The sequence below is a fragment of the Cryptomeria japonica genome, chromosome 1 (assembly GCF_030272615.1).
Source record: "Cryptomeria japonica chromosome 1, Sugi_1.0, whole genome shotgun sequence".
NCBI classification, from domain to species: Eukaryota; Viridiplantae; Streptophyta; class Pinopsida; order Cupressales; family Cupressaceae; genus Cryptomeria; species Cryptomeria japonica.
In genome coordinates, this window is record NC_081405.1 from 547,435,958 (window position 1) to 547,456,510 (window position 20,553).

The 20,553-nt window shown below is 37.5% G+C and overlaps 1 protein-coding gene across 1 annotated transcript; it reads right to left on the reverse strand.

Annotated features, from left to right (window-relative positions):
* Nucleotides 1–18,029: 18,029 nt before the first annotated feature.
* Nucleotides 18,030–19,097, reverse strand: LOC131044898 (uncharacterized). The gene is made up of 3 exons (XM_059210962.1): nt 18,864–19,097; nt 18,309–18,455; nt 18,030–18,218 (listed from the first exon to the last, which is right to left on the reverse strand). The coding sequence occupies exons 1-3, from the start codon at nt 19,095–19,097 to the stop codon at nt 18,030–18,032; spliced, it is 570 nt and encodes a 189-aa protein (XP_059066945.1).
* Between the last annotated feature and the right edge of the window lie 1,456 nt (nt 19,098–20,553).

The following is a 20,553-nucleotide window of genomic DNA, read 5'->3' on the forward strand; positions in this document are numbered from 1 at the left end:
AATTTTGGAGCAATATGGAGCACAAACTAGAATACCAAATAACACAAACAACTGTATAAGATCCCCGATACGGGATCTCATAACTCAATCATAACATGATGCAGACCTTTGCAAATGGGAATGAACCATCTACAGACAACATACTAGAAACCCTTTAAACCACGTCAACTCAACTGCAACACACAGACTAAACGAATTCATCCAATCAAATTGCAATACTGGAATACACAGAAGAATACGTTAACAAAACTTTCCAACAATTTCCTCATCGACAATCTCCACATATGTTGACATCAATGACAACATATCAGCCAATATGCAACAATACCCCTTTAGTAAGTTTCACATAATAGAATGATGGTCATGGGTATTCATACTCTTAAAGTAACATTCACATAACATAATGGTGGTACTTGTACACACCTAAAAATGTCTCATCAATGATGCACTAATTATTCATCCTATTAGTTAAATAATTATTTAATTATTTAATTATTTAATTAACCTAATTTTATTCTTCCAATTAACATTTCATCTTTTTCTAATCATTCTATTTCCTTCTAATCATTTAATCCCCTTTCTTATAAGTAATTAAATATTTATTATTTAGTTAATTATGATTTAATACCTTTAATTAAATAATTTTTATTATATAATTAAAATTTATTTTTAATGATTAAATAATTTCTTTAAATTATTTAATTAACTAATTCATTATTTTCAAATTAAAAATTAAAAAATTCTTCTAATTCTAATTTCAATTAATTTCAATAAATGTGCATTTCAATTTCATGATTCGAAAATCAAAATTCATCTCAAATGCAAACAAAAATTGAATTTCAACCCAATTTCCTACAACATATGTTGAAATTATAACTCACACTAACCAACTCCTCAATCAATTCATTAATCTCTCCAGTTAACTCAGTTAACTTCCCAATCACCTTTTCTAACTCCAAATCAACTTTTTGGAACAAATCAATCAATTTAGTTGACAAATCAATCAATACAGTTCACTAATCAATCAATTTGGTTCACTAAGCAATCAATCCAGTTGACTCATCAATTAAATGAGTTCAACTCCCAATTAGTGTTGTCTCAAGCAATATCAATTGTTAATCAATTCTATTCCATAATGCATCTCAACCGCTCATCTCTCATCCAGAATTTATGAATTCATATTAATTCTCCTAATTTTCCTTAACCACTATCTTTCGAATTATTGTGTTTAACTTATGTAGGTACTCCAGCACAACACTAGGAGCCATGCCAACATGATGATGAAAGAGAGAAATGGAAGTTGTGATTCAAATTAGTAAAGGGAGTCTTAATTAGATTATTATTCATTCTATTGTTTTTGGTTATATTTCATTGTATTTATGGATTACTTAATTAGATTAGAGTATTAGTGGTTTACTCTCTTAAATCTAATTAAATATAGCTAATTTTCCCATAAAAACACTGGTGAACCCAACGTCAACAACAACATTCTGATTTATCTTTTGTTTTCTATGTTTCTGTATATACAACATACAGATTTCCGCAGAAATACTTAGAATTTCGCATTTGTGTCAAGATTTCTACATTTGGTCAACCAGTTACATATTCATGCCCAGATTTCCGCATTCATCATAACCATTTCGCATTCGTTATAACTATTTCTCATTCGTTAATTGAATTTCACATTTGACTGTTCAATTTTGCATCTATAAATTGAATTTTGCATTCATAAACATGCTAATTAGCATTCGTGAATTCTATTTTGCATTCATGCATTCAATTTCACATTCGACTGTGGAATTTTGCATGTGTAAATAGAATTTTGCATCTGTTTAGTTAAAATATTGCTTTTACGAAACCGGGCATAACATATCAGATTTTCAAACTTCAAAATGTGTTGGAATGCTAATTCAATGATCTATCATTTGGTATAATTCTCTTTTCCATATCTGTTATAAAAAAAATGGAAAATTTGTTTAAAGTCACACCTTGTTAAAACTTCATTTTCTCATATCTTTTCCATACAAGATGATCTTTTAGTAAGATTTTTTTTCAAATCTATGAGAAAATCATAAGAAATTCACTCAAAAAATGTCTTATATCATTTTTATATTAATAATTTTTGGTTATCGTTGGTGTGACTAACCTATCCTGTACAGTTTGTCCTTCATCTGATGTAGACCCTTCAGCTTAGTAACAATTTTCTTACAAGAAGAGGGGTGGAGTTGAAACTACTAACAATTTGTTTGCAGAGACGTTTTGACTAGTCGAAGATTTGAATGAAACTAATAACTCGTGTGATTGCAGGATGTGTTTGTTTTGTAAGAAATTCACACTTTGATTTGGTGCACTAAAAAAGATATTTGAATGCATTTATGAAAAATCACACTTCAATTTGGGCTTAATGAATGTGTTGGATATTGTTGAGAAGTATGTTCGAATATGTTGTTGTCATTGATGTCAACATATTCCTCTGTGTCTTTCAGTGTTGCGGTCAGATTAAGTAAGTTGGTTTGGCCAATGTATTGTAGATGAGTTGTTGCAGATTAAAGGGTTTTGTGATAAGTATCTCTAGTTGAGTCAGCTGAAGTTTTAGTGGTTCACATTGTGATTTTATCGAGTTATGAGGTCCGGTATTAAGGTTGGTTTTTTAGTTATTCAATGTTGATCAATGTTCTAGATTTTGCTTTGCATTGCTCTGTGTTGCAATATATTGGTTTGCAGATTTGGCAGAGTGTTTGGGATGTTTTGGTGTGTCCTCAATTCAAATGGTTCATGATTGTCTGCAAGTGTATCTTTCAGTTTGATAGTCAGTTCAGTTAGTGTTTTTGAGGTTTGGTATAATCGTGATGGAGATTCTAGTAAGTGGTGATGTTGTGGTTGGTTTTGTGGTAATTCATGATGCATGTGGATGTTTCTAGATCATGTTCTATTAGTGTTGGTGGTCTGCATTGATTGTTATGCATGTTATTGATGATTTTCCTTGATTTGGTGGTGTTCTTCATGTTCTTGGCCGACATGTTGATTGTAGCGTGTTGCGGATGTTAGAGGCATAATTCTTGGAGGTTTTTCATGTTCAAGGTGGTGATTTAGGTCCATACTATGTCTTAGCCGACATTGTTTTGGTCCACATGTAATGTTGTAGCATGTATGGTTATATTTTGTAATTTGTGTTGTGGGTTGAGATGACCTTGAAATATAGGTTGATGATTTGTATAAATTGATACAATATCATGTTGCAGATGTATCTGCGGTATCTGCGAGTGTGTGTAATGTGCGAGTAATGCTTTAATCTTTTGATAGTAGAGAAGTGTGAAAGAGCAATATATGAGCTTAACCGAAACTGTAACAAGGCATGACGAGATGTTATTCTATCAGTTCATGATCTTCTAGATGTAATCCAAATCTTTTTGTAAGACAACGAGTCTTCCCAAAGGTTGTAGCCCTCTTTGTTATTGTTTTTGAGCAGTGAGCTCTAGGAAGCGTTCCTGAATGCATGTGCATTCCCCATTGTAATTGTAGTCACATAAATCTATCCACTTAATTAAATTAATATTCACTATTTATTTAATTATTTAACCATCAATAATCAGTTAATTAAATTAATATTTAATTAATTTCATCCTCAACCTCTTATCCTAATTAATTAAATAAATTATTAAATTTATTTAAATTAATTCATTAAGCCACACTCTAAATCAATTAAATGAATAAAACATGTTTATTTAATTTAACCCCCTTTCCTCATTTAAATAAATAATTAAATATTTATTCAAAACCCTAAACTACCCTCCCCCACTTGCATTCTCCTACAAATGCAAGTTGCACCTATTTGGTTGAAATAAAGTAATTTGATTTCAATTTAAATCCTATTTTCTCTCACCCACCAAACCCACTAGACTCTTCTAACCCATTCTGGATTCTTCTAATACATTCTAATTTAGCCTAATCACCTTCCCTAATTATTGTCACATTCCTAAGCAACTTGAAGTCACTTCTCAAAGCCTCAAAGTCTTTGAAAAGCATTAAAGGCTTTTATGTCTTCAACAAGTTAACCACTAAAGTCTTCAAAACCATTAATGGTTCTTACATAACCATTTATGGCTCTTACATGACCATTAATGGTTAAACTCAACTCACCCACATGGTTAGAGACTTTCTCTCTAACTCAACCCTCATTTAACTCATGGGTCTCTTCAAGCATTTATTGCTTTGACCATGGTTATCCCCACTAAGTCTTGCACAAGAGTTTATCCATTGGATAAAGACATTATTCATTAGATAAAAGGTTTATTCATTTAACTCAACACTAACCTTACCTCCTAGGGTAACCTTCAAGTCATTTCAAGCATTTAATGCTTCTTCCCTCTCCTCTCAAGCCATCTCATGTTGACATTTGTCATCCTGGGATTGGGTTGAAATCCCTCACATGGATCATAAACCCACCAATCCTGACCCTTGTTGAGATTACTCGATCTCAACCATCCATTTCTCCATTTTTTCTATAAATAGAGCCCATTCCTTCTTCATTTAGATCCAGAAATCTTTATGCATCAAACTTATACCAATTTTAAGAGAGCATTTTAGGAGCATTTTTCTTTGATATTTTGGCTAAAATTAACATAGGATAATTAGGTGCTTTCTCTTATTAGCTTGTTTACACTTGCATAATTAGTCATTTTCATAATCTTGAATCTCCATAAGACATCCATAATAGTGCAAAAAGATGAGGGCTACATTCATGTGGAACTTGGAGAGGAGAGGGACAAGGGAGGAGCAACTATGAGCATGTTGGAGGGCATCTTGGAGGGTTTTGTTTCATTCCTCCGTTTTTGTATGCTTTTCATTATATGTTTTATATCTCTCTTGATTTGCATGCTTAGGATTATAGTTTTGTTTGTCTTTCATTTGTGTCACTAACATATTAACGTTTGAATCTTATGTTTCTTGCATCCTTTTTAGCGTGCATCATTTGGTGAACCCAACGTGAATTGAACACGCAACATTTTCATTCCAAAACTAACTTTTTTTGTGATTTTCTCATAAATTGCCACACAAAGGTTGCGCTTTAGCACTATTGACACACGTTTTACCATCTTTGATAGAATAAGATTTAGCGCTTTGGTCTGAGTTCTAGCGCTTTTGTTGGAGATTTAGCGTTGTTGTTATAGTTATAGCGCTATTGTTGGCTAAATAACGCTATTGTAAATCTTTTAGCGTGTTTGCGCTCTTTGTCTGACAACATTTTTCATTATGTTTAATAGTTTAAATTAGCGCGTTTGTCCATCTTTTAGCGCTTTTGGTGTTCTTTTAGCGCCTTTGTTAGTACTTCAACGTTTTTGTCTTAAAGTGGCACTTCTATGTTTACCCAAAGTAGCGCTTTTGTAACAGAGAGTTGAAAAAAAGATTTGTGTAACCAAAAAAATTAAAATTTTAGGCTTGTAGAAGCCCACCAAAAACCTTCATTTCACTAAGTGTTTTCTTTTTCTTGTGCAGGTTGCTAACTTCTTGTTTGCAAGATTCAAGGAGTTAGAAATTAGGAATTTTATTTCTTTTTCTTTCGAGATTTGCTTTTAAAGTTAGATTAAAAAGAATTCACTTTCCTTTTTGGTTTAAAACAAACTTTCTATTTCATTTTGGACTAAAATGAACAAAATTTTCAATTTGGGGCTTAAAAAGAATTTCATTTTCCAAAGTTAAAAAAACCACAAACTCAAACAAACAAACGTTGCTTTTCTTGCAATTTAGGGACAAACCTTTCATTTTGGGTTTAAAACAAACAAACAACTTTCATTTCTTGCAAAGGATAAAATTCACAATCAACCTTTTTTATTTGCAAGTTAAAATGTACAAACAACTTGTCCATTTTGTTTACAAAATCACTTTTACTTTGAGCAACGTGCTTTCAATTTTGTTTGTGGGATTAAAAAAAACACCATGGTTGTTGGAGCAACATCTCCAAATAGCCTATAGATCACATTGTGATAAAATAGTTAAAAAGAACAAGTGTTTTCCATGTTTGGCACGCTTGTGCGAAATCTGTAGAATGGTCCCATTTCTAACACACACTATCCTCTCCCTTGGCTCTCATGGTCCTAGGTGCAAGAGAAAAGTGTTAGTAACGCTCGAAATTTTTTATTTTTAAGAGAGGCATGCCAAGAGACACATCAGTCTTGGGAACGACCTTGCGCGGTAAATCCTTTGAGCCGCTATAGAAATCAGATGAGAGCAAAAGCTGTAGACTTGGGTGTTACAAGGCTCTTAAGTGAGTCACTGTAGAATGAACTTACGTCCAAAAACATCGAACATTACTAGACACCTTTTTTCTAGAAGCCCACCCATTCTATTGATTGAAGATATTTGTGAAAAGTTCAGTGCAAGAGCATAGATGGTTTTGCTCCCAAGATACTCACCATACATATTTCCTTGAGTAGAAACATGGATTTTTGAAAGGCTACTTGTAGCTTGATAAAAGTGGTGACTCCCCCATAATAGGGATCATCTATCTATTATGCTCGCGCAAGACTTAGTATATCACATCCTTACCTGCCACGGTGGGATTCATAATGTATGTAGTACCAAAGTCGAAGAAATATCAAGATGTGGGCTGAAAATATCGCAACTGGCCATTGACCTAAGGGATAAAAAGTGGTTGAGTTGTTTTCGTCTTGTGTCAGACCAGTAACAATTTGGGTCGACTTCAGGCTTTGGGAAACATAAAATATATTTGTAAAAGGGGTCAAAAGGTTCACGATTGGGTTGATTTAGACCCACACCAATTTTTGCCTTTTGTTGAAAATGGGCAAGGTTATTATGCTTGTTGTCTTTTCTTGTCAAAGAAATTCAAAACAATTTTAAACCAAGTATCCATCCAACAAATTTACATCCAATATTGATAAACAAAACAAACATCAACAAGTGAAACAAATATCAATTTTGTATGACCATCACTCATATCTTGAGAAAAAGGAGTCTTCATCAAAAGACCACATTGAAAAAGAGACCATTGGGTTCAAAATTTATAATAAAAAAAATGAAGTTTTTCTATATCAATAGACAAATTTTTCTCTCGCACAGAGCCTTATTGCGCCATATGCACTTGTATCTTCAAGGCAAATCCAACAAATTTGAGAAAGAGCCTTTGAAAAATAGAGCTTTTACTCAACATAGAGCCTTGGAGTATCACAAAAACAAAGGGGGCAAGATCAATCCTGCTTTCTTTCCAAAAAATTGTATCACATAAAATGAAGCTCGAGGGGAACCATTAACCCCTGTGAGAGAGGAAGAAGTAGAAACCCCCTTTGTAACAGAAAGTTTTTATTGAGGTACATATTCTATCCACTTTCACTTCCACACATCACAAATCCATTCAACTCTCAAAACACAAAAAGGTTCTTGTCCTTAGTTCTTTTAAGATATTGCTTAAAATCACACCACCAAATCACTTTTAGGGTGTCTCTACATCTAGGATCAATCATCCTAAGAGGCATTTCTACACAGGTTAAAACTAGTTTATGAGTGCATCCTCTGATTACTAGGTAGCTTGGTTTGTAACACATCTCAAACCTTGATATAACTCATCACATCAAAATTGTTGAAAAACACAAGAGCAATTCACAAAGAATTTTGTTAACATCCAACCTTTAGTGTTAGAGATCCATTTTCCAACAAACATTTCACAAAACTTGTCTTCCATCAAACATTTCATCACCACCTCATAAATCGCTTTCACCAACCTCAAACTTTCAAGAACATGGCTCAAACAAGATCAATGAGAAACCGATAACCAGAGATTGAAGAAGAGGAAGAAAACCTCAACGATTTTCATGAAGCAGTTGGAGGAGGCACAAATGATGAAGATCTCAGCACTCCAACTCCCGAAGATATAGAAATATCACAACATAATCGCAAATTCAATAGACTCTTTGACAACATCCTTAGAAACAATGCAGATGCTCAATTTTTGAGACTTGCTCAAGAGGGTGCCAAACTACCCTCTGACTTTTATATCGCACAGATACAACAAACATCTAAACTGCATAGCCGTCACGATGGTGGAAGAGGCAGAGATTACTTCCGCTATGACCTTAATCATCAAGGGAAACTTCCACCTCCTCCTCCTTCACAAATAGATATGTTGAGACAACAAGTAGAAAATCTCGCTCAAAAATTCAATATTGGTGTGAAGACTACTCGGTTTTCACTTAACAATATTTGTCCCTATCCTTTTGATAGGAACATGCTTATACCACCTTTTCTGCAAGGGATCAAAACACCCAAGTTTGAAAAGTACAAGGACAAAGGAGACCCTAGAGATCATGTACGATAATTTCACTCAGCTTGTTTAGAGGTGGCCTATGAGGACACATATCTAATGTGCCTCTTTCCTCAAAGTTTGGGAGGCACAACCACGCAATGGTTTTCCCAATTACCAGGTGGCATTAGAATATTTGAGGAACTAGTTCAAAAATTCATCTCTCATTATGCACATAACATAGAACATGATGTCACCATGGCAGATTTATGCAACACCAAACAAAAACTAGGGGAGTTGTTCTCAACTTTCCTACAACGGTGGAGGCAACTGTCTAGCAGACGTTCTCTTCATTTACCTGAGCAAGAACTAGTGGAAATATTCATTTCCAACTTGAATGATAAGATGGAATTCCATTTAGACATGAAGGGTACAAAATCCTTTGAAGAGATGATCACTCAAGGACTAAAATGTGAAAGAGACCTCATCAAAAAGGGACTTATCAAAATCTGCAATGAACGCAAAGATGGCCCTCATCCACATTATAATAGTGATGAACCAAATTTTTGGAACAAGAACAAGAACATTGTCAATGATGGGATAGTGGATGTACAAACAATAAAAATTGCACAACCCGTGGTCAAGTTTGCAGGACAAAATCCCCCTCCTAAAAACAACATCATCACTAATCCACAAAATCAAGGTTGCAATACGCCACAAGAGGAACCAAAACAAAGGCAGCAAAAACACAAACCAAAACGCATATACACACCCTTAGGAGAACCCATAGAAATAATAATACGTTAGTTGGTATCCTCTAATCTTGTGACCTTACTAAAAACATCCAACTATGAGCCTCAGGTCAAGCCTCGATGGTGGAGAGATAATGAACATTGTGAATTTGACCAAGGAAGAGGGCATAAAACGAGCAATTGCCATCGATTGAAAAATCTTGTTCAAGATCTTATTGATAGAGGAGAAATTGAAATAGAAGGAAATGACCTTAAAACATCCAATGATGATCATTTAATGTTCAAGAATTCACTTCCATCACATGATCAAAGGGGTCCTTCCACCTCGGGGCGAAACACAGAAACTACAACTAATTATACACAAGTTGCATATAATTATACTATGAATTACTTTTATGATGCTAATGAACAAGTTGCAACTCTTACCATCAAAGATCCAAATCTTGCATGCAACGTTGTTACATGTCGTAGCAAAATTACCATTCGAGCAACACTGCAAGGAACGATACCCCTCTCCAAGCAATATAATCTTGTGGAGCAATTGGATAAAACGCTTGCACTCATTTTCATATTAGAGCTTTTGTGCTTATCCCCTTCACATAAAACAATCTTGGATCAAGCTCTCCAAGAAGTGTCAATCCCCGCCAACCTCAACATAGATCAATTTCAAGCCATGGTTGGCAGTCTCAAGTCATCACCATGCCTCACCTTTTCTAAAAGTGACAACGCTTCCTTCCAACAACCACATAATGCATGGATTTGTAAACCAACATAGAATCAAGCGAGTCTTGATTGACAATGGAGCCATCTTGAATATATGCACCTTGCAGTTGGTCACAACACTGGGTTATGCAGTAGAATCGGTGGATGCCAGCAAAAAGATAACCATTAAAGCCTATGATGATGCAGAGCGTTCTTCCAGAGGAGTTGTTGTATTACCTATCAGGGTTGGGCTAGTGGTGAAGCATATAGTTTACCAAGTTCTAGACCTTCCTTTGCCATATAATCTTTTGTTAGGAAGACCTTGGATACATGTCATGTAAGCCATTCCATCCACCTATCATTAATGTATCAAGTTTCCACATAATGGTGTAGAAATCACAATCCTTGGCGATGCAAATCCATTTGCGTATTGTAATAATATTAACCATCAGCCAGAGATCATCATACTTATCAACAAAGAAGTTATCCCTTCCACATCATATTTTAATCCAACCTCTCTTTCCAGCTCAATTAACCCTATACCAAAGCAAGAGAAGTTGAAAATGAAAATGGCTTAGGAAGGTCCTGAGGAATATAATCTTAGCCAACTCTTTAGTGTTGGAAAATTACTCACATCTCCTATAACTCATGGCAAACCTCAAAAGTTGATTCAAACACCACTGGCTTAAAGAACTTGCACTTTGGCGCAATTCATCCCTGGTAAAAGTTAGGAGGAAACCATGGATGAGGACCTGGCAAAATGGATCTACAAAGACCCTATCAACAAAGAAAGCCCAAAGGCTAAGCTTCCCACTGACAAATATAGCAAAGGCCTCACTATCATGCAAAGAATGGGCTATGATGGCCAGAGTGCTTTGGGATATTGTAAACAAGGATGACACGAGCCCTTACAACCTGAGTTGAAACCCAAAGATAAAATTGGAGTAGGTTTTCAAAAGGAATCTCTTCCTAAGCTTAGATTCAAAGGAAAACCCAACAAACCCATGTATCAGCCAGTTACTCCAAGGAGGCCATCCTTGATTATATCTGCGGCACCAACAACACCAACTGCATCAACACAACCGATAATCCCATCAGTAGAATCTGTATCACCAACCGCACCCACAAAAATGATAATCCCATTAGTAGCATCATAGCCATCAGCAACATCAACAACACCAATAATCCCCCCATCAGTAGCATCAGTAGCACCAACTGTACCAAAAACACCAATACTCCCATCAACAACATCAACAACACCAATAATCCCATTAGTATCACCAACTGTACCAACAACACCGATACTCCCAACAACAACATCAATTAGACCAATAACCCTATCAACAACACCAACAATCCCATCTCCAAAAGTGCATAAACTCGTGACCAATACACTCTTCAACTCAAAAGACATCCCAACTTGGTATAGTAATCAGATGTTAGAGAGTGATTCAGAGACAAACTCACATGAGTGGGAATGGGATTTAGTGAATCTAAATACTTTAGATGAGGAAGACACATCCCCTCCACCACCTCGTAAAGATATCCCAGTTTATGGAGAGGCATGGATTAAAACCTTTCGGGTTCCTGAGCAAGAAGAAACTTCCATGGGCACTACGTCAAATCCTACACCAGAATCTGACAAGGAGAGTACCATCGATGAACTTCACTCACTCATCTTTATTAACCCTCACTGACGCCTCCTCTAAACTCAACTTAATTGATGAGGTAATTCCTATCATCCACCCCGAACTCATCGACTGGAACCAGCCAAATCCCCCATGTCTTGATCATTTCCAAAACGATGAGGCGCTCATAGAATTTTTAGAAATACGAGATAACATACCAAGTGGGAATCATAAAGCTGGGTTTGCCATCGAACTTAACAGCGCAACATACTTTGGGGTAGATGCCAAACCTTTCAGTTACAAAAATATCATGATGAAACTTGGATCTTCCAGTGAAAACAACACTATGGCACTGTTTGATCCCAAAAAAGTAAAAATAAAGAGCGTATCCAAAGGTGAAAACCTCTCCAAGGCACCTGAGGATGAAAGGTTTGACATCCTCCCCTCTAGTACAAATCGAGAGAGATCGACGATCCTAATCAAAGAAACAAAAGAATTCAATGTGGGGACCCTTGAGACTCCTCACCAAATACATTTGGCATCTCTATTAACTCCAAAGGAACAACCAAAATTTGTGGAGTTCTTCCAGAAGCGTGAAATCAACTTCGCATGGTCTTATGCAGACATGTCTGGCTTAGATCCAGATTTGGTCATGCATCACCCAACTGTAGCAGAAGGAGCTAAACCTGTTAAACAAAAGCTCAAAAAGATGCACCCACAGAATGTTGTTCTTGTCAAGGTTGAACTCAGAAAACTCTTGGATGTTGGTTTCATCAGACCAATTGATTATGTAGATTGGATCTCCAATATTGTACCTGTTGCCATCCATATATGTACTGAGTTCAGAGATTTGAACAAGGCCTGCCCTAAAGATGACTTCCCCTTACCAAACATAGACATGATTGTCGATCTAATAGCGGGTCATGCAATTCTTTCTCCTATGGATGGATTTTCAGGGTACAACCAGATTAAGATTGCTCCGAAAGATCAACATAAAACTACTTTCACATGCCCATGGGGAACTTACTATTCGAATGGGATTCCTTTTGGTCTGAAGAATGTAGGGGCAACATATCAAAGAGCTATGACTACCATCTTTCACGATATGATGCACACCATAATGGAAGATTATGTCGATGATTTACTGGCTAAATCATTAACAAGAGAGGATCATCTGGTAATATGGTAAAAATTTTGACAGGTTAGAGCAATATCATGTCCGCCTCAATCCAAAGAAATATGTCTTTGGAGTAACCTCCGGGAAGCTCTTAGGATACATTGTCTCAAGAAAAGGCATTGAAGTAGATCCCGTGAAAGTGAAAGAAATCATGGACATGCCACCTCCAAAGAACATTAGTCACATAAGGACACTACAAGGGCGGCTACAATAAATTCAGAGATTCATTGCACAATTGGATGATAAGTGTCATCCCTTCACACATCTCTTACACAAGAATATCTTCTTTTAATGGGATACAAAGTGCCAACAAGCATTCCAAATGCTCAAGGACTACCTAATGCATACACCGTTGCTAATCCCACCAGATCCAAGTAGACCTCTACTGCTATATATTTCAGCTAAAAATACGACAATAGGAGTATTGCTGGCACAACACAATGCAGAAGGAAAAGAATGTGTTGTATACTATATCTCTTGCACATTGGTAGGCTATGAACTCAATTACACACCTATTGAGCGAGCTTGCCTAGCAGTTATCTTAGCAGCCACCAAATTGAGACAATACATGTTAATTCACAAGATACAACTCATTGCCAAAATAGATTCACTCAAGTACCTACTTAGCAAGGAAGCATTAATAGGCTGCTTGGCCAAATGGGTTATGATTTTGAGTGAATTTGATATAGAGTATGTGGATTGCAAGGATATCAAGGGACAGGTTATTGCAGATCAGTTGGTTGATGCACCCCTTGCAGGTGACCATCCTCTTGTTTCCAATTTTCTAGATGAAGAGATCTTCATGATAGCAGCTACACAACCTTAGAAGCTATATTTTTATGGCTCATACTAGACATGGCTCGGGGGCAGGTATTCTTTTTATCACACCTCAAGGTGACAACATCCCAAAGTCATACAGGCTCACTTTCCCATGCACCAATAATATACTAGAATATGAGGCCTTGATCACAGGACTCAGATTGGCTATACAATGGCATCTAAAAGAGCTACAGGTATATTGAGATTCCCAGCAAGTCATCCGACAAGACCGATGAATATCAAATTAAGGATGATAAGGTCATGCCATATAAAAGGATGGTGGATAGTTACGAAGAATCATTTACAACTATCACATTTGAGCAAGTACCAAGGGATCAGAATCGAGTTGTCGATGCAATGGCTACAATTGCATCAATCTTGGATCTTCCACAAAATTCAACACGCTACAAGTTCTTGGTAGAACAACTTTGGATTCCCGCGTATGATATCCCCATAACTAAAATGATATGTCACCTTGTCGGTTCTTAATCCCCATGGTACGGTGAGTTCTTCACTTACCTACGTGACCACACACTTCCTCCCAACCAATTAAATAACCAACGAAAAAACCTTTATCCACCAAACCGCTCGATACACCATCATTGTCGACACCCTATACAGGCGATGTCTTAATGGTACTCTCCTTCGATGTTTGGAATAAGATAAGATAACAAAAGCCTTGGAAGAGGTACATGAAGGAATTTATGGGGCTCACTCAAGTGGTCCTTCGCTAGCAAAGAAAATCATGCGCGTTGGATACTATTGGCCCTCCATGGAAAAAGACTCCTACTATTTTGTCAGAAAGTGCAAGAAGTGCCAAGTTCACGGAGACCTGATACATGCCCCAGCACAGGAATTGCAACCAATCACAACAACATGTCCCTTTTGTCAATGGGGACGTGACCTTGTGGGTAAAATCCATCCATCTTCATCCAACGACCATAAATTTATCATTATTGCCACCGAATACTTCACAAAGTGGATCGAAGTCGTTTCACTTACCCAAGTCACCGACAAGCAGATCACCTCATTCATCCTTAATTACATCATCTGCTGGTATGGTGTACCCATGTCCATCATCATAGATAACAAACTTCCTTTCAAAAATCAAGAAGTCCGTGAACTCTGTGAGAAGTTTCACATCCAATATCGTTTTTCCACCCCATATTACCCACAAGGCAATGGTCAAGCTGAAGTATCAAACAAGAACATATTGAGGATCCTAAAAAAGACAGTCAATGATGTTGGCTGTGATTGGCACATTCGATTAAATCCAGCACTATGGGCGTATCGAACTAGCATTCAAACTCCTACAAGCGCAACCCCATACTCATTGGTTTATGGAGTAGAAGCCATCTTGCCTATTGAGGTTGAAATACCATCTCTACAGGTCTCCTTGCACAATCTAGTAGATGAGGAAGCATACCGAGTCTCACGTCTTTAGGACTTGGAACTGCTTGATGAAAGATGACAAGCTGCATACAACCACCTAAAAGCCTATCAGTAGCGCATGAGCAAAAGCTACAATCATCGAGTCAAACCTCACACATTTGAGGTAGGAGATCTTGTTCTCAGGGAGAATCCTCACAATCAACCAAACAGAGAACACTAGGGCAAGTTTGAATCCAACTGGATGGGTTCATATGTTATCACTGTCATATTCAGGTCTGGGGCATATCAATTGGCGACTTCAGAAGGAGAACCACTAGCAGATCCGATCAACAACATGCACCTCAAACAGTTTCATACATAAGCTGTGTAGAGAATCAGGCTCCTCCACTACAAAATGTCTTGAAGAAAATACAAAAAAAGAAAATAGTAAAGAAAAATCATTCATCCAAACGGTGAAAACCACTTTGGTGGCGCCTTGGGTAAGTACGGTGGTGAAAACCTAGTAAACAGGTGCCACTCATAAAGTCTATGGCTCCATTATCTTTCAGACTTACTGCGATCACATCCATTCATCTATTATTCAAACCATGGCTTGTCATTGATCTGTAATCAGGGTTAGTACTTCATGTATCCTACATCCCGCTTTCATAGCAACATCAAACTAGGGACAATACTCTTAAACCTACTGATGGAAGTGGATTCTACATTACTTGTGATTCATTGAGTTCTTCATTCAAAATGTCTTAAAGATAATGCCAAAAATATTCATAAAATCTTCAAAAAATCCCAAAAACATTTACAATTTTCATAAAAACATGTAAAAAACATCAAAATCAATAAAAAACATTGCAACATGTATTATTCCTTGTACATACACATCGCAACAGACACCAAACAAACATTTTAAGCTACTCAAATGGTGATCACTTATCAAATCAACCAACCCATCAAAACCATCTACACAACTGTCTTCACATGAATGCATCCTTCCTCACAGACAAGACATGGTAACATTTTCTGCGACAAGAAAATTTGGTTTGACTACAAAGTACTTGGTCAATTTGTTATTTATTTATTTATTTATATTAGGTTCCTAAGTTACTCCAGGATATCCACAAGTGATTAGAGTAGCCAGGATGGCTCCTGATATATTTTTCTTTGTTTGTTGTCTACAATTTGATCCAATGAAGTTCTGGGGCATGTACTAATGGTGTCTACATGGGAAGTTCACTAAGCTATGTGATCATATGAAAAAATATAGCCATGGATCACTATGACTGACTGACTACAATGTATATCTCGACCATTTGCGTATGGACCAGAATGGAGGGTAACTTTTCCTTGTCTATGATACTTGCTTACAGGTGAAATGCTCAAATTTGGTTCCTGCTACCTCGGTGAAGAACGATACTACCATGCTCGATGAGGAAAATCAAGCACTATGAATAATCTATGGATCATCATTTCATCTCATATGTTTATATTGCATTTTGTTGCGTATCACCCATCCATTTTCTCATTCATTGTTCATATCTATTGATTACATGCAAGTAATTCAAGTTTCTTTGAGAAAGCACCTAAAATAAGTGTGTCTTGGATACAAATCATGATGGATTTCTCTGATACATCATCTCACATTTTCATTCCATATCTACAAATTCTCACCAGCTTGCATTCATATATCATGAAAGCATGGCATTATCATTTAGTTGCATTACATGCATTGAGTTCATTATCATTTACTTGCATTTAAATTCATTTAGATATTCATTTAAGTGCATTAATTTTATTTATCACATTAGTGCATTTAAAACATCAAGTGCATTTTTTATCATTTACTTGCATTTTGTCATTTCATTTAGTTGCATTAAGTGCATTTAGCTTCATTTAAATACCTTTCAAATCATTTCATTCATCTATCTTCAATTTAGTTACATATTAGTCATTAATGTACATACACTTAGTCATTAAGGTACATTTGCTATCATCTAGTTACATCTCAATCATTAAGTTGCATTCATCTAAATCATACACAATCATTCATCATCATTTAGTTTTTTAATTCATTTATCATCATTTACTTACATTATATCAGGCACATTCATCTATCCATTTAGTGCATTCCTTTAAATCATTGCATATGCATTCATTTCATTATCATTTAAGTTCATTTAATAGGTGCATTTTAACCCATTTAGTTTCATCTAGATTCATTAAAGATGCATTCATTATCCTTTTAAATTACATTAAGGTACAGTTATTCATTATCATTTAGTGGCATTCATTTAATCATTAAAGTACATTTATTCCTTAAAGTGCATTCATCTAAGAAACATGCATAACATTTGTATAATATTTGTTCGTCCATTTAAGTGCATACATACATAACATTTGTGCATCCACATGTTAGCAAATCATCCATCGCATGCATATAGGAATCATATTATCAACATGTACATCTAGAAAGTGAATCATCCATAGCATGTAACTAAGCATAACTCATAAACATCATCTTGCATAAAAATATACATACATATCATATCATCACAAAACATGAAATCTCCTCATATATCGCATCACAAAAGAATACATGTATTAGAGTATAATGACGTCAAAATATACCGGCTACCGAGAGCCATCCAAGTCACAATCTAAATAACAAAGTAACAAATGCATAGAATCTCTCAAATAGCACTTTGGCCAGATGTTACTCCCCCACCACCCTCACCATCTCGTCGAGGAGGACCCATAACACCACCACTACTCTGAACCCTTTGAGACCGCTCTGATCTCACCCGCTGCATCTGGGAATAGCTAAGTGCTCACTGACTAATTTGCACAACCTGCTCATATAATCCCCGCCAATAGTCAATCTCTCCATCTGCTCACCGCATCTCCCTCAACACCACCCCAGTCAGACCCTATCCCTATGCTCCCTCCAACACTCAAACTCTATCCTACACCTCCCTCAATCTGTCCACCAGATCATCTCTCTCTCGCATTACTACCCTCAACTCAGCCTCCTATGCAAAAAGCTAGACATCCCTGGCTGCAATCTCTGCCTCCATGTCCTCTAACCGAGTCTACAACCATATAATCATAAACTCCCATAGATCTCCCTCTCCTCCACCTACGGCTCCCCCTCCCATCTCCATGGGATCGTCTCCTCCACCTGTGGCTCCCCCTCCCATCTCCATCGGCTCTGCTCCCCCACCGACATCCCTTTGTCCTACTCTAGTTGCTCCCTGTATCAGTGGACCTTGTGATAGTCGTACAAGTTTCCCACCTCTGCCTCTCCTCTGTAATCAGCCTCCTCCACCACCTCCACCTCCAAATCCACCCACACCCCCTCCCCCTCCTCCTGCTCCACCAAAACCTCCTCCACTACCTCCCTCTCCCCCATCTCCTACTCCTCCACCCCTGCCTCCTCTCCTCCTCCGTCGCCATTTCCTGTCATCCTCAAAAGGTGGAATAGGCTCGGCATGCTCTGAAATCTATGGAATCAAATGCGCGGTACGATACTGTGTGTACTCCTTTGTCACACTTGCATCCACAATCTTTGACCTCATCTGTCATGGTCTCGCCTGTAATGTACGGAACTCTGCCACAACCTGATGATAAAATAACACTGGCCTCCACTGAAATCTCTCCCGCACCACCCGTGCATACTCCCCCGAACCCCTCGGCAAACCCTGCCTCCATCCAAACTGTCTCATCACTCTCCCTGGAAACTGTCTCTCCACATAGTAAGATGTACGACCAATCAAAAAATGTGTCACAAATACATATGGTAGCGCCTCTCCATCATCCTCCTAGGGCTTGCAATCAAGGTATGGCCTCCATATGAGCGTATCTAAATCATCCAATGCCCACGGCCAAAACTCCAACTTCCCCAAATGGGGCTGGCTCATCAAACCTCCATACATAAACACATAGGGCTGATCTATCGCCCTAAACCTCAAACATACCGGCCGTGTGACTGGCAGGTGCTCCCAAGCCCAGATATGCAGCAAAGTGATCCCTACCCCTAGTGATCTAGCCTCTCGGTACACTACCTCATGTAAATCCCTATATAGGTGTGCTAACACACATGACCCCCATGCATAGCGGGTCCCCTCAGTCATCATCTGCTCTATCACCTGGCCCCAATCAACAATCAATCTGTGTGAACGTCGATCTGGGCAAAGCAAACCCCCGACGATCCCTGATAACACTGATGGTAGATGCTCATACAGTGCTGCTATATCCTCCCATGCCACAGAGCCATCCTCAATCAACACGTTATCGGCGAATATCCTCTGCACAACTATCGTCCCTAGATGTCGATCATATGTCTCAAGCTCCCCCTGATCGGAATATGTAAAATCCTCCATACGTCCTCCAACGTCACCGTCATCTCTCCCATCGCCAAGTGAAACATGCATGTCTCACTGTGCCATTGCTCCGCCAAAGCTTTCAATAGACCGTGATTCATCTGAATCACGGGTAGGTACATCATGTCATACAAGCTAGTCGCACAGACGCAATCTATCTTCGCCTCCATCAACTGCTCCTACAGCTGTTGTGTGGCGGGATGCCTCTCCCGCATCTGTAAAATGGGAAGATCCTCCTACACATATCAACACTCATATCAATTATTTTGCTACAAAATTTCTTAAGTTTCAACCTAGACTATCAACAGATACTTTGATCAAGTATCTTCGGGTCTCAACAGGTAATCGATCATGGCAAACCTAGACTTCAACAAACATTTATCACAATGACCTAGTCTCAACGAGGCTGCTATGATTCATCAAAACAACTAATCAATCAATCAGCACAAGCATCAGGAGATATTTTCTCGAACACTGAGGCATTTTTACTACAATTGCGCTACTCTGCTAACAATAGCGCTACAACTTATGCACAACAACGTTAAAACAACAAACACACTAATACAACTATACCGTTGCACTATTAAATGAAAAAAAGCGCTACAACATCTACCCGACAACGCTAAAATTATAACATCGCTAATACTAGGACACAATTGCGCTAAACTGACAATAGCGCTACAACAACTATACAATAACGCCACTGCAGCACGGTAGCACTACTTTAGGCGACAAAAGCACTAAAACACAGTTTTAACCCTGTTGTCTTACTTGGACTTTGACGCTTCAAAAAAATGACAAAAATGCATAAAAAGCAAAATTCAAGATTTGCGTACCACTAGTTCGTAGTCCTCTGGCCGATGGTATCAATGGATCTACTCTAAACGGTGGTCTGCTATCGACACGACCATGATGACTGTTGCTCATTCATTTGCAAAAGGTCACTATTAGAGCTCCAAACTGTTAGGGAGATAGGTGCAAATGAGCCTATTTTTACCCCTTCCCCTCCATATATACCCCCAGCCCTAACCCTAATTCACCCCTCACCGTTGTGGTCCCTGTGAACTTCAGAAGACTCTAATTTCTCCATTTTAACTTCGTTTCCCTCGTTATTTCACCATTATTTCTAATTTCTCCATTTTAACTCCGTTTCCCCTGCTATTTCACCATTATTTCTAATTTCTTCTATTCTACCTATCCCCCAACTTCTTTCTCTTTTTTGAGGGATCGCCCAAATTTTTGAAAATTTTCGGCCCATCTCTCGAGGGGGCATACCACCCATTAAATTAACATTTATGGGGCATATTTCTTCACACCTATCTTTCTTTCTTTGAAACGACACGATAAACCGCACTGTTTCAAAGAGGGGCAAATGTAGTCACATAAATTTGTCCACTTAATTAAATGAATATTCACTATTTATTTAATTATTTAACCATCAATAATCAGTTAATTA